This window comes from Pinus tabuliformis, chromosome 1_2, assembly GCF_031772625.1.
Source record: "Pinus tabuliformis cultivar Carrire ecotype Pingquan chromosome 1_2, CPIR1, whole genome shotgun sequence".
In the NCBI taxonomy this organism is placed as follows: domain Eukaryota; kingdom Viridiplantae; phylum Streptophyta; class Pinopsida; order Pinales; family Pinaceae; genus Pinus; species Pinus tabuliformis.
In genome coordinates, this window is record NC_142298.1 from 172713797 (window position 1) to 172728764 (window position 14968).

The 14968-nt window shown below is 38.0% G+C and overlaps 1 protein-coding gene across 1 annotated transcript; it reads right to left on the reverse strand.

Annotated features, from left to right (window-relative positions):
- Positions 1-13999: 13999 nt before the first annotated feature.
- Positions 14000-14699, reverse strand: LOC149205036 (uncharacterized). The gene has a single exon (XM_089393407.1). It carries the CDS (start codon positions 14612-14614, stop codon positions 14117-14119), a length of 498 nt encoding a protein of 165 aa, XP_089249533.1. The 5' UTR covers positions 14615-14699; the 3' UTR covers positions 14000-14116.
- Positions 14700-14968: the final 269 nt, after the last annotated feature.

Genomic DNA, 14968 nt, shown 5'->3' on the forward strand with positions numbered 1-14968 from the left:
GGCCTGCCCACCGTCGATCTGCAGGGCTGTGGATCGGACAGCTGGCGGCGGACGCGAAGGGACGGCGGGTTAAGTGCGGGGTATATGCGCGGTATATGCCTTTTTTAATAATGCGCGCGGGGTTTAGACTTCGGGAAAGTGGGTTATGGGGTTTCAAAAATGCGCGGGTTAATATTTGTGGACAAAACTTTGGTTAAGGGGCGGAATATGGGTTTCTTTACAGCGGTGGGGTGAAAATTTACAAGGAAAATGTTGGGAGGAAGGTGAAAACATGGGTTTTTGGGCTAAGGAAGAGGTTACTAGCTGACCAGATGTCAAACTAGCTCCTTAATGACTCGGATGGGTTAAAAATAGTCTCAAATAGACTGAGATTTCCCGGACTTATAAAGAATATGGCTATACTGCCAGGGAGGGGCATTTTCATAGGGGAGTTTATATACATGATTTTTAGTAGGGGAATGGGAAAATTGTTAGGGAGCTATATAATAAAGTTAGAAGTTAATATGGAGATGAAAAGAGGGCGCTAAGGTATGAGACCTTAGGCCATTTTGGGGAAAAGAAGACTCACAAACACTGAGTGAGCGATCCTTGAGTGAAGGAGATGTTCACCAAGGCACATGTCATGGAAATGATGAAACTGAGAGGCTCAAGTAGATCTTGACCTCTTGGGGGATGTTAGTAAGTGACTTTGGGGTGATGAGAAGAAAGGGGAGGTTAGTGAATCTCCAGCTTGAGTACCTCCTCATGAATACAAAACTGCCTGATAACTGTGATCTGAAAAGAAAAGACATTGTGAGGTACAAAATTGATCACTAGTCATCACTATGCCACCGAACAACTACCTACCCAGCCTACTGTCCTAACATTTTTTTCTTCTTTTTGTTTTGGGTGCACTTAGACTTGTAGACCCAGATTCACAATTTTGCTTTGAATTTTCCTATCTAGATCTGCACTTATTTCTGCCAGGGCCTAGATTAAACAGTGGGGTCCCTTTGATTCTCTACCTATCTATAAATCTGCCAAGATTAAACTTGTTTGGACAGATGTCATTCTCTATATTCTAAAACATAAAATTGAAACCTAGGGAGGCCAGGATTAGACTGTCTGGACCTCCCAAGATGAAGAACTCTTCAAAACTGGGACAACTCCTCAAAAATGGAATCACAGCAGTGACATTTGAATTGGCACACTTTATTACTTCTTCTCTGGTTTTCTTCTTTGGAAATATGGAACCTTGCTGCAAGAAAGATGACATATTTGGCATGTAAAAATGTCAATCATGAAATATGAAACCTGTTGCAACAGGAGGCTAACACACCTTAAGATGTTTTTACAATATAATTTCCTAAGTCTATTTAATATCTTCATTATCATAAAAACCAACCTATATCCATCTTAACTCCACATCTACCACTCTTAGGGGGATGAAATCTATTTATCCCTCTGAGCACTTGGTAGACCTAGAATTAAGATGGATCTAAGATGATAAAATTTCCCCTTTAAATAGTCTATGCTCACATGAATACCATGGTATTACCATGGGTTATCATAAACCTGGAGCTTAAAAATTACTATTAGTAATTTATAAAAATTAATAAAATTAATAGTTGATTTTTATTTTATTTTTTATTTTAACCAGCTAAAATGTTTAACATACATTAAATTACAACATCCATTTTTACTCTTGATCGGATCAAATATTTTTTCACTCTATGCTAGTTTGCATATCACGATATTTGATACCTCTCGGGGGTTAGTAGATCCAATGGATCTATGCTGGTTTAATTCCCCCATTTAAATAGGCTACATTCCAGGTGAATACCATGGGTCAATACCATGTGCCATTTTGGTGAATACCATGGATCAATGCCATGTGCCATTTTTATTTTTATTAATACTAATATTAGGGTTAATAATATTTTTTTGCATGGTATTAATAACAATCTAGTCCTTGGTATTTGTCCCATAGTATTTTTCCCATAGGTTTCACCTAAATATAATGCATTTTTTGAGTGTTCGTAAATATAAGGTGACTTATGGAGTAAATATAAAAAAATGATTTATTTGTTTACCATACCTCTCGTTTATTTATATTTTTATTAATTTACCATACCTCTTTTACAAATATGGTATTTGGCCCACAGGATTCACTTAAATAAAACCTCTTTCTTGAGCCTTCATAAATAGAACGAGGGTCATGGACTAAATATAAAAAGAGGTTTTATTTATTTACTATGCATCTAGTTTGTTTATATTTTTATTTATTTACCATACCTTTTTAGTAAGTATAAAAAGACGTTTTATTTATTTACTATACCTCCACTTTACTTATATTTTTATTTGTTTACACCCTTGCATGTATATAAGGTGACTTATGGAGTAAATATAAAAAGTGTTTTATTTATTTACCATACCTCTCATTTATTTATATTTTTATTAATTTACCATACCTCTTTTATAAATATGGTATTTGGGTCTTTGACCCATAGGATCCACTTAAATAAAACCTATTCTTGAAAATGGGCGAATGGATTCACTTAAATAAAGCTTATTCTTGAAAATGGGCGAATGGAAGGTTGTAACTCCTAATTTCAAGGGCTAAATTTACCTTTTTTACCCTCTCCCTTAAAATAAGGTGGGCTATTTGAGGTGATTTGTAAAAATGTACTATGATACAAAATATTCGCCCACTAAAAATTTAAAACCCCTTAATTTCGACAAAGGGCGAACATTCGCCCTTAAAATTTTCTATGATCAACATATTCCAAGATATTTAAATACATTAGCAGATGCAATTGCTTCTCGAATGTTAAGTAGACATTTGCAATAATCAAACAGTAAATTTAAAAACATTCCATAACATGTTTTACAAGATAGCCAGTAATAGTGATATAGCATAGCATAGAAGTGTGTCAAATATACATCGTCTTCGATCATAGGTTGAAAAACACCTTATGATCGGCAAAAATGATAGTACAAAAAGAAAAAAATGTCATATGAGTCTACAACAGGCGATCATCCTATCACTGGTGATGATCACGATAAGAAACCACTGCTCGGGCCACCCTACAAAGGAACCTCCTGAAAGGTCCTGGGACTCCAATCACATAACGCTGTAACCTAAGAGGAATGTCATTTATGCTAGTCTCCGGAATACCTGCTGTCAAGTGCTCTAGATGGTTTTCCAATTCGGCCAGGGTCTCTGTAGATTCGTCCTGTGGGGCTGGTACTGCTGTAGCTGGGTGTTTCCTCTCATAGGACCAAAGAGTGGCTGGTTGCCGTGGACCCACATCTGCATTTGAAACTTTTTACTATCAGTTTTGGGATGTTTAAAAAAAAAATTTAAAATTAGAAAATGTTGAGAATGATTTTACCTGAGTTATCCCACTTCTCTCCTGGTGGAAGAGCCATGTCTGGGTCACCACAATAATCCATCCCAGCATAAGGAAAATCCTGAATCGCAAAAACTTGGTTCTCCAACCAATGAAAATACTTAGGAGGAAATCGAACAACCTCTGAACCCTCCTCAGGATGACGAGCCATAACTGCAACCCAACGCATTATCTTGGGCTCTCGGGGAAGTCCAAATCCAACAGAAAGATGCTGTGGGACCAACATCGGGACTCTCTCTAGACCAAAGCTCACAACTAAGAAACCATATCCAAAGTTTTTTAGTTGTCCGTTCTTTGCTCTAGTCAGTTGGCCTTTTACATTAGTCAACACAGCTTCACACCAGTTGAAGATGGTGCCTCGATAGTATTCTACTGCCATTCACATTTGGGATCCAGTGGTTACATGTAGTGCTACGCTTCCGCAGAGTCTGGTGACAGTAAATGCAATCACTTTGAGTTTAGGATGGGAGATGGTTTTGATATTAATCCCTTTGTCCATGGTTTGGTCATTACAAAACTCTAGCCAGAGACTATCGATAGACTGGCCACCTGGCCTAGTCCCGAATAGAGTCAAATGTTCACCTCTCTTGGGAAAACCAGTCAAGAAGTAAATATCCTCTAGCTCCATTTCGAGCTAGTGGCCACCAATAATGAAACACTGGTCCTGTATATTCCATCTGTCCACCAGCCACTGCAAAAATTCCACTTGGGCCCTCATGCCAGGTATGGCCCAGAATTTAAATAACCCGCATGCCTTCAATGCATCTATTGAAGGTTGATGATTAATTGCGGCAAGGTCCACATCTTCGTGCTCCCGTTACCGCCAACTGAGCATGGTATATATCCTACATTGAAAGAAAAGGCGGATTAGAACATTTTAATTCAAAGTTTTTGGGCGGAAATTGAAAAAATTGAAGTTATAAAACCTATGTCACGGGGTCCGCACTCTCTAGTTAGGGACAGTGCGTAGGTCCGCACTCTACCCAAATAGCAGGTGCGGGCCCCTGGCTCTTTCCTTTACAGGAAAAAGTCGGGGTCCGCAGGTTTCGCATGCTGCGCCCGCGGACCCCCACGAGTAGTATTTAAAACTAAATTTTGCATAAAAATCAAAATAGAAACCTAAAAACAAAATTCAAATGGTTGAAATACAAGATTAAAGTGATGTGGATTACCTGGAGGTGACGGTTTTTGATTCCAACGGATGGATTTTCCACAATCTTCACGGGAAGTTTCTTACCCAAAAGCTCTCTTTTCTCACTCTGAAGTCAAATGGTAAAAATGAATTCACAAAAGCCCTTTTTATAAGCTTTTTTGAATAAATGAATTTTTAATTTTTTTTATTTTTCACTTTAAAGAGGTAACTTTTTGATGCATTTTTATTTATTTTTAAACAGGTACAAGTAATGTTTGAGTTTTTTTGTGCAGAATATTGGATTTTTCTGGCAAAATTGATCATTTTCAACAAAAAACATTAGAGTCATCTTTAAGCTCTTTTCTGGCTCCTAAAATATGAAAAGATTGGCGAGTTTTTCTTTTTAAGCTCGTTAAAATGGAATTAAAAAGACAGTCCACTTACAGCTCTTTTCTGACCGTATAAACATGAAAAGATTGCCAGATTTTTGTCGTTTCAAATTCGATATTGGTTATAAAACGACGTGTCGTTGATCGCTTTTTTACTTTTTTCGGATCAGAGACACTAATTATGAAAATTACTCCTTGATCATAATGGTCAAGTGGTTATCTCAAGTATTATTTTATACTTTTTCGGGCTTGGGAGACACAAATTTATGAAAAAGGACAACCATGGAGTTTTCTTAAGTCTTTCTTCTAACTCCCTAAAATTGAAAAATGCCGAGTATCTTCTATACTGGACTCGTTAAAATTTAAGAGTAAAGGACCTGTTCAATTACAAATAGGAACGGACCACTCCTTCTTAGGGTTCAAATTTTAAACTAAGTTGGACTCATCCGAAGGATGAGCTTATAATCAAGCAAATGTTATCCTCCACAAGCTTGTCAAAAATAAAGAGGTACTTGCTAGAAATGGTGGGGGAAAAGAGAGAAAAATGAACCTGTTTGTTATACTTTGTGTCTTAGAAAAGCATTCAACCACTCTTGAACACGACACTTTTTGTTCACCTGGGTTGGGAATTCCTTTACCTAATAGTTAATCAAACAATATTGAAAGTCTTCAGCTAGTTTTTGGGTATTAGCTTTGGTCCAATTGTCACCAAACTATCTGCAGTGTCGTTATGTGTTCAAGAGGTCAGTGAAAATAAACCATTCATCTACAAAATATCTGTCATCCATCTTGACCATCCCTGAGTCGGTCCTTGCAAACATATTTCTTCAAACTTGATCTATGATTTCGTGTTATAGGCTTGCCTACGACGGATCACTTTCTATCGACTTCAGCTCATTATCTAGAAAGATGATCTAGAAATCGTCAGTACGTTGGAATATGCATGCCTCAATGGCAGGTTTCTCGCCTTCGACAACAGGTTGCATCATTGACCTTCGATCAAAGGATTCTGTGACATGTTCGACATCAACTCATCTATTCACATTTCATGGATTGTACTGATTACTTTGAGAGACATTGACATTACTGGTGGTTTCTCTCACACTTGTTAACAGTTTACATCATTGACTGGTAATCAAGTGGTTTCTACCATGTTCGACTTTGACACATTCATTCACATGGATAGAATCGTACTATTTCGGGAAGTGGAAATCAAGACCCTAGATCTAGTTTCCACCATCCAGGCTGCGAGGAATTTTGTTATTCATTATACAGTGGACTATTCATAAACAGATGGCTACGCCCATACTGTGTCTACATATGTCTATACTTGTGATGTATTACAAGATCATTCCTATATCAGAGCAGTTTAGTTAGTTTTCTAGTCAGTTTTGATCTGATTATGGGAATGCCTACCTCAGCGATGATATGATCACACACACACACACACACACACACACACACACACACATATATATATATTGTATTGAATGTTTTTACAGGTTCCAACCAGGCTCTCCACAAGATGATCCTCGAAATGATAAAGTACTTCACTCTTCTTAGATGAAAAATATTATCTATTACAAACTTTTCACTTTAGGGGGCAATCTGTTGCACAAAATATTGTCACCATGACTTTCTGTAATCAGTGTCAGTCTATCACCACTCATACTTTCCCCCTATGTAAGTCTTAAACCTCAGCTCTTCATGTCAAGCCTTGAAAATTGAGAGAAAGTCCTTAAAAATCTCTAAAACTATGGTTCCACACTTTCTCTTAGAATTACCTGTGGTCCCGCACCCCCTGGTCATGTTCCCTACGGACCTGCCCGCTCTGTTTCTATATAATGGGTGCGGACCCCTGTAAAAGTAAAAAAGGTGCAAGTATATTCTTAAAAACTCACTTTGGGTTATTTTTGGAAGCTTCTAGAGGGAATATTGAGGTGGCAAGTTCGCTCCTTGGTGGTTCATGCGTCCCATAACTAAAGGAGCTAACCCCTTGATGTGAGGAGCTTATCCCTTTGAAGGAGGACTCTAGCCCTTCATAGGTGGACCTAGTAACTTCCTTCCTCTGCACTATAAAATGAGGCATTGGGCTAGTTACTAAGGAGGTTGAAAGTTGAATATTTTTTAGGGTAAATGCTATTGGAATTTAGACTTCCTAATTGAGCTTGAGAGGAGAGATTACATACCTTTTGACCTCATTGGGAAGAGTGTGAAGCTTGTCAAAGTAGGGGAGATTCTTGCTTGGACCCTGGGAGGAGCTTGTACAACATCAAGGCACCAAGGTTGTAAAGTTCTTCTTTGTTTAAAGCTAATACAATCAAGTTTATTTTTCTCAATAAGCTGTCTTCTATAGTTTATTTCGTGGATTCCTTGATCACCATGATGAATATGATTTATTATATTGGCTATGCAGGTGTTATTTGATGTGTGCTTGTTTGTGTTTACAAGTTCTTTAAAAGGAAGATCATTCAGACGGTTGAAGCGTGGTTGCCACAAACTAGCGTTGGGCTTAAGGTAGGGTCTAAGAAGACCTTTTGGCTTTTATTTATAAATTGCAATATTTAGAGAAAGGTAGATTTGCTTGTTCTGCTTGTCGTAGATATCAGTTGATACTAGGGAGATCGGTCTTGTCTGCAAGAACGATTTATTTGGCCGACAATAGTTCTTTAGAATAAAGGCTCACGCAACTGACAAAGCTGGATTCTGTCAACAAGTTTAGAAGGAGAGTGAAAAGGCGTGGCATGATCGGCACATCAAACTGTGCACCTTCAAGGTAAATGATTCAGTTTTATTATATGACAACAAGTTTGGTAAATTTCTAGGAAAATTTTAGATGCATTGGCTGGGGCCATATGTCATCAAGGAGATTACCAATGGTGGAGCAGTTTAGCTTGTGAAATTTAATGGGGATCCATTTCCCAAGAACGTAAATGGCAGCCGATTGAAGCCATACACCGGGGATCCGGCCAGATGGCTATATGGCAGTAGCACAGTCTCAGCACTCCAGGCAGCTGCAAGGAGGTACAGGACTATAAACTACACTGTCTGGGTTGTAAAGCTACGTGATGAGGGGCCTCTGTGGGATAGATGGGTGTCACAATGTTAGTAGACGCATGAAGGGAGCTGTGCTACAGGACGAGAGACCGAGTAGCGTAGCTAGAAAGTGATCGTTACCATCATTGTTAATGATTTGACAGTGAGAAAACAGCTGAGACGAGCAGGGCGATGGCATTTAAGGCTAAATTTAAGAGAGAGATCTTTGAAAATATGCCGCCAATCTAGCATTTATGAGCGGATTTTGGGGGGAATGGTCGAATTTGAATTCAAATTTGCCTATAAATTATAGATGGCCGTCCAATGAGAGACACTTTGCATTCTGAGAGTTTATGTGTTGTGCTGTCTGGTATGCATGAACCATGCGTTCTTTGAAGACTTGGTCGCTAGTTCTGTATTTGAGAGGTTACCTGAGGAAACCCAACAACTCATTAACAACTTCATGTTTGCACCAATTGAGACTGTTAGTGTTGGAGGGTCTATTGCTTCTGAGGGATCTGCCCCTAAGGTTGTGAGTATGGAGGCTCTCGCTGTAGTGCCGAAGTCACCGAGGTTGCATAGGCCGAAGCCTACATCGCCAAGAAAGGTCCCTAAGCAGAAGAAGGATAAATAGAAGAAGATGCTGCTGGTGCGCAAGTCACCAAGGAAACATCAGAGAAAAGAAAAGCCCCCCACACAAGAGAAAGGCAATGTAGTAGACCTCGAGGCTGAGGAGGGCACAAAGGACATTGATATTGAGGGGGTAGACTCGCTTTCGAAGCTGCCAGAGTACATCCCTCCATGCCAGGGCAATGTGAAGGTCTTGAAGGAGCCAAGTGAGGGAAAGTTTCTCCTTCACACACCCCTGCTACCAAAAAAAATAACATTTGAAGGTTTGTGCTTGGCGCACGTCCCACATCTGAAACTTGAATATTGGGACTTGGGGGACACTAAGCGGTTCCCCCACATGGTTATTGATACTTTCGTGATGCGAGTATTCTACAAGGAGTCTGGTGTCATCGCGCTAGAGCCGGTGGAATGGATTCGCAGGGTAAATAAAGCAGGATTGTTGAACCTTCTATGGGTGCCCCATTACCACTATGCTCCCATAAATTTGATTGTTATCAAACATTTGTTGTGCTTGGTTCATGACGAGTGCCTGTGGTTGGAAGAGTCGATACCAATCACGGATATGCTGATCCATTGGATCACCTTGCTACCACAAATAGGACTGAATACGACCAAGGAATTTGGAAAAAAGATGGGCGAGCATGACCTCGCCGAGAGGATGAAGGACAAGTTCAAAATTGTCAAGAAAGTACACGGGTATTCCATCTCTAGCATATCGATCCCGTAGTGAAGGTGGCCAACCAAATTTTGGCTGGTGAGATAATGTGAAAGTGTTGCACGGATGAGGTTCCGCCACCTGTGGTTTCGTTAGTGGCTCAGTGCGTGGAGGGCGTACAGTTCAACTGGGCACGCTAGCTATACAACGAGTTCCTCACAAACTACAGGGAGGCACAGGACTAGAGCAAGACATTTCATTATTCATGGCTTTTACCGTCAACTGTGCTGGTCACATGGATGTTGCCGGAGGACAACCAATTTCCTCCTATTGAAATAGATTTGCCAAAAGTGGAAAAATTCACATCGTTGTGGGCTACCAAGGACAGTGAGCGGGTCTAGGAGACAAAAGTGTTTTGGGTATTGATGGAAATGAGCATTAATACGACCATCAATCGGAAGCCACGGTTGTCACCAATCGTCCTTGAGAAGTTGACTGGGTATGCAGAGTTCAAAGATGACTTCCACTGTATTTCCATTCGGACGCAAAAGGATCCAAAATAGAAGTGGTATGATTTACCATATCTAGCGACGGATGATGCCATTACAGTAGTCCTCAAGTCGTGGCCAGCAGACTAATGCACAACATTAGATTTTTCCGCCAAGACTAGTAAGTCCGCGGAAAACCAGAAGAAAGAAGTGGCCCAATTGAAATTTCAATAGCTAGCTGAAAAGAGAAAGAAGGAGACTTAGGAGAAGGTACGCATAGAAGCAAAGAGCGTTGCCAAGGAACAAGCGGAGCAGGAATAGCGCAACTTTGACAGGAGCCAAAAGTCCCATTCACCACAGATGGAGGAAGAAGATCATTCAGAACAGGGCGGTGGAGATTTGGAAAGCACTCCCTTTCAAGTGAAGCGGAATAGGGAATAGGAAAAAGAAGGACCACAAAAGAAAACCAAGGCCTCTAAGTCATCACTCGACCCAATCACCTTGACAAAAGGTGACTTAGACGACATTGGTGACAAGGTAAGGGATACGACCATAGAAGTGCTGCAACAGTTTGCGCAGATGCAAAAGTAGGCACTCAGTTCCATACAGACGGTTCTGCGCGAGTTGCAGATCCAAACAACTAGAATATAGGCAGGTACAGGACAGAGCATTGCGACATCAACTAGTTTGGCGCCGAGGACCACTGTTTGGTCTAAAATGCGGATGCAAATTAGATTTTAATTTAATGTCAACCCGGGAAGGTAAACTTAGAAGTGCCTATCTAAAATATATAGATCTAGAAAGATTCCTAATTTGTCCAAGATCTTAAAGTCCCCTTACAAGAACATATTCATTAAGATCTCTTTCAATAACTAATCAAGCCTAGATCTAACAATTGTTTGAGATCTATGATTCTCTTACAAGAACATATTCTACAAGATCTCTTCCAAAAATTAGATCATCTAATAAGAACTTAAAAGCTGAAATGAAGTAAACCTAGATCTAATCATTGTATGAGATCTTATGGTTCTTTTACAAAAACACTTTCAAATAAGATCCTTCCAATATTAGAACATTTAATAAAACTTGAAAGCTGAAATCAAGCAAAAAAAACATAAAACAAATTATGCCTAAAATAAGCAAATAAGCATGCAAGTGAGGCCATGGGGGCCCTCCATAACTCCACAAGCACACCACTTCAATGGAGACTCAAATGTAGAAGCAAAATTAAAGTATGATCCTTTATTCCAAAATCTCCATTACAAACCAACTCTAAGATTACAACTCTAAGCTTCTAAGATTACATACTCCAAAATTCTAAGGTTACAAAAACTTCAAGATTCTAAGATTTACAAAAACTTCAACATTACAAAACTTCAACAATCTAAGATTACAAATGGAGGAGATTGTACTCATATTTATACAATGGGATGAGTAACAAACTCATAATGGTCATCCACTAATCTCTCTTTTAGTTCCATACATCTCTCAACCATCTAGACACATAACCCCCTTTTGTCCTTGATCTTCTCCATGAGATCATAATCTTCTCCATGAGGTTTATCTCTTCAAATTCGAATTTGATCCTTCAAGGCCACATAAAGGTGTCTTGGAAGCTTCCTTGGCACCTACACATGTCACAAAAACAATCCACTTTCCATATATAAAGTAAAATATATTATTTTCTAATGTTTAATCAAGAATTTCTCTCAAAAATGCTTAAAAATAAATAATATTTGGAAAATATAAATGAGACCCATTAATGGTGAATAATAGGGAAAATGGAGTGACAAGGTGGTGAATAGTGAGTGATATAATGGAAGCATAGGTGAAAAATGTATGGTAATGAGTGATATTTGTATGACATTTTTGGAACCCAACATACTCCCCAACTGAAGCTCTTGCATGTCCTCATGCAAGCTACTACAATGACTTATTTGATTTTTTTCTTAGATGAGCTTCCTTTTACAAGATGTTTGGTTCTTGTGTAACAAACATCTTTCAATCATGGAATTCCTTTTAACTTTTCACATCTTTGGATAACTTTATATTTTTGCAAAGCATTTACATATTTTAATGATTGGTTCTTGTGTTACAATCATTATTTACTTTGTTAAGATCTCTTTTTAATGTTTGGTTCTTGTGTTTACAATCATTATTTACTTTATTGAGATCAATCATTTTAAGAAGTCATTTAATATGCTCATCATTTTGTAGTAGTTTTTATTGTGGGAAGACTATGTGGGTTAAGATGTAATATGAATGAGGTAAAAAATGAAGTGTGAAATTCCCCCCTCCCCAACTGATGGTTTTTGGCAATTTTTAATGAGAAAGGGAATAGTGAAATAGTGGAATATTTTCCAAATATCATCATTTTAGCATCTAAAAAGAATTTCAAGATTAAAGGTTAGAAAACATCATACCTTACTTACCTACAGAAGTGGATGAATCATGCATGTTCAGCTGCTGCAATTCTGATCTGAGGCAAGTTGTGGATGAAAGATGGATCTGTATTGTCGTATCTGCTGCTGGATAGTCTGATGAATCTGATGAGTCTGCTGAATATGGCTGAAAATGTATAAGGCTTGGAAGGTATACAAAATATATAGGTTACATTTTCCTCCCCCCAACCTTATTTATTGACTTGTCCTCAAGTCATGACAAATTGAAAAACAATGAAAGGAAATCTGCTTCATCTGCTACAAAAGTTTGGTCTTCAAGTCTTCAACGATCGATGGCACAAATCTTACTATGTGATTAAATGTGCTGGTGTTGAACATAGCAAGAAGTTGTTGACTTAGTGGCCATTAATGGATGCCACTAGCCAACACGAGAGCTCCCACCATTGATTCCAATTGGAGTCAAGATGCCTAACACATCTTTGTAGGTACAAATAAGTTTGTTGTAGTCGAGTCACCTACAAGATCCAACGAACAAGGGATATTAATGTACTCCCATTGTTCATTGGCAAGAGTACTTGCCATTAAGGCATGCAAGCCTCTAGGTTCTTTTAGAAAGATAATTAGACTCTAGGACTTTGACTCAATGAAATACATAGAAGCAGTGTTTTATTGGTGGAAATGAAAGAGAATGGTAATGACATGGGGAATGGCAATAAGCTTGTAAGGAATGGATGTAAGGAAATGCATGGTGTATGAATAAGAACTCTTGCTGTGAAAATGGAAATGGAAATGTCATGCTTTATGGATTTACAATTGGTGGAATTCAAAATCTGTTTCAAAAAGGGAGGTGCAAGGTAGTGGTTGTGGAGTTGGATTTGTCTTTAGAATTTTTCATGAATGTAGTCTTTGGAAGACTAATTGTCGTCACAATGTAATCTCCTTATGATCACTTGATTATCCTGTAAACTGTAAAAAAAACTTGGTACAAAGAAAACATAAGTGTGCTTTAGAAGAAATGGTCAGTTCCTTCATGATTCTTCGCAAAAATTTCATACCAAATAAAACATATTAAGGAAAATCAAAGTGTTGAAATTGACTTAATCATGATATTAAAATCAATCCATTCTTAAAAATAACCATGAAAAGTAATACTCCCTGTTTGTGTCAGATGAAATATGCTCGGAAAAATGATTGGCATTAGAAAGATCCGTTGTGTTCTGCATATTAGTGTGTGATATAAAAGCATTCAACATGAATATGTTAAGAGTTTAATGCCAACTTGAAGCTATTGAAACAAGATAATCATCATCTATAGAATCCTCCAAATGTTTGATAAATCGATCCTCAAAATTTGTTTCCAAGTGTTCCATTATTTATTTTCAAACCTAAGTGAATTTTTTTTTTTTTTTTGTTTTTTTTTCGTGCATTAATAATATAATTATAACATATTAATATATTAATACAATGATAACATATATTAATACAAATCAAACATTAAGAAATTATAACTAAATATATATACAAATACAAATCAAAACAAATCAAACATTGACTATAAACATATAAATATAAATCAAAACAAATCAATCATTAAAAAAAATTATAACTAAAAATATACAAATACAAATCAAAACAAATCAAACATTAACTGAAAATATATAAATATAAATCAAAACAAATAAAAATAAAAATAAATACAATATATAACAATAAATACAAAACAAATTTAATCTAAAAATGGAAAAGAAACCCAAAACAAATGGAAAACCAAACGTAAACCAAAACACAAAATGGCATATGGAGGGTTGATGGCGTATGAATTCATCGTTTTCTGCGGCCTAAAAAGACGAAATCGTAGATGTAGGGATGGAGAATATTTATTAACCGGAGTCATGAGGAAGACAACATTTACACGTTTTCACTCGGGTGCCACTTAATGCTGCATCCAACACTTGGCTTTGGTGCAAAATTTATTGGTTGGTCACTCAGGACTCAATCCAAAGCTTGCCTTAAGTCACTTCCAGTAATAGGTTTGTTGTTATTTGGTTGGGAATCGTTGAATTGTCCATGATAAGCAAACTCAAATGGCTGATTTCCATTCTTCTTGAACAGGTATAATTCAGGAGTGCAGACAGCTCCATAAGCCCATGCAACTTCTTGTTTCTCCTCATATAGATATGGGAACGTATACTCAAACGTCCTAGCGTCTTCAGCCATGAAATCTGGACCATCCTGAGGGTGTGTGACAGCAGAATTAGAAGAGATTGCTGCAATTGCAAGCCCCCTTGGCATGTAATCATTTGCAAGCTTGACAATGTCCTTCTTCAAATGCACAACAAATGGGCAGTGATTGTAGATGAACGTCACTAGTAGTGCGGGATGTCCTTCAAAGTCAGCCGACTTCCAAACCTTGCTAGTGAGAGGTTCTGGCAGCTCAAAATCAGGGGCTACGGATCCGAGAGGCATGGCCTTCGATGACGATGGAGGCATGGCGTTGGCACAGTGAAAGCACTAACGGAAGAGACCCTAATTCACTATTCACAATGACGATCATGAATGGCCTCTGCCTCCATTTATGGTGCTGTTAGTGATTCATTCAACCGACCGTTCATCAAATTCTCCAATGGATTTACGCCAATGGTCTGCACCATATATCATTCCAATAAATAAGATTTTTGAAAGATTCATGGGCTGGGAAATCGAGATCTTGCGGAGATTGAGATCACAAGAAATTAGATAAGGATAGGATAGCAATTAATTGAAATAGAGAGGATTATTCTCTGATAGTAAGTACTACAACAAACCAAATCTTTTTATCTTCCTTTCTGGTTCGATTTGGCAAGA

Excerpts from the sequence above, each read along its gene's own strand:
- LOC149205036 (XM_089393407.1), bottom strand. The coding sequence starts at position 14,614 with ATGCCTCCATCGTCATCGAAGGCCATGCCTCTCGGATCCGTAGCCCCT.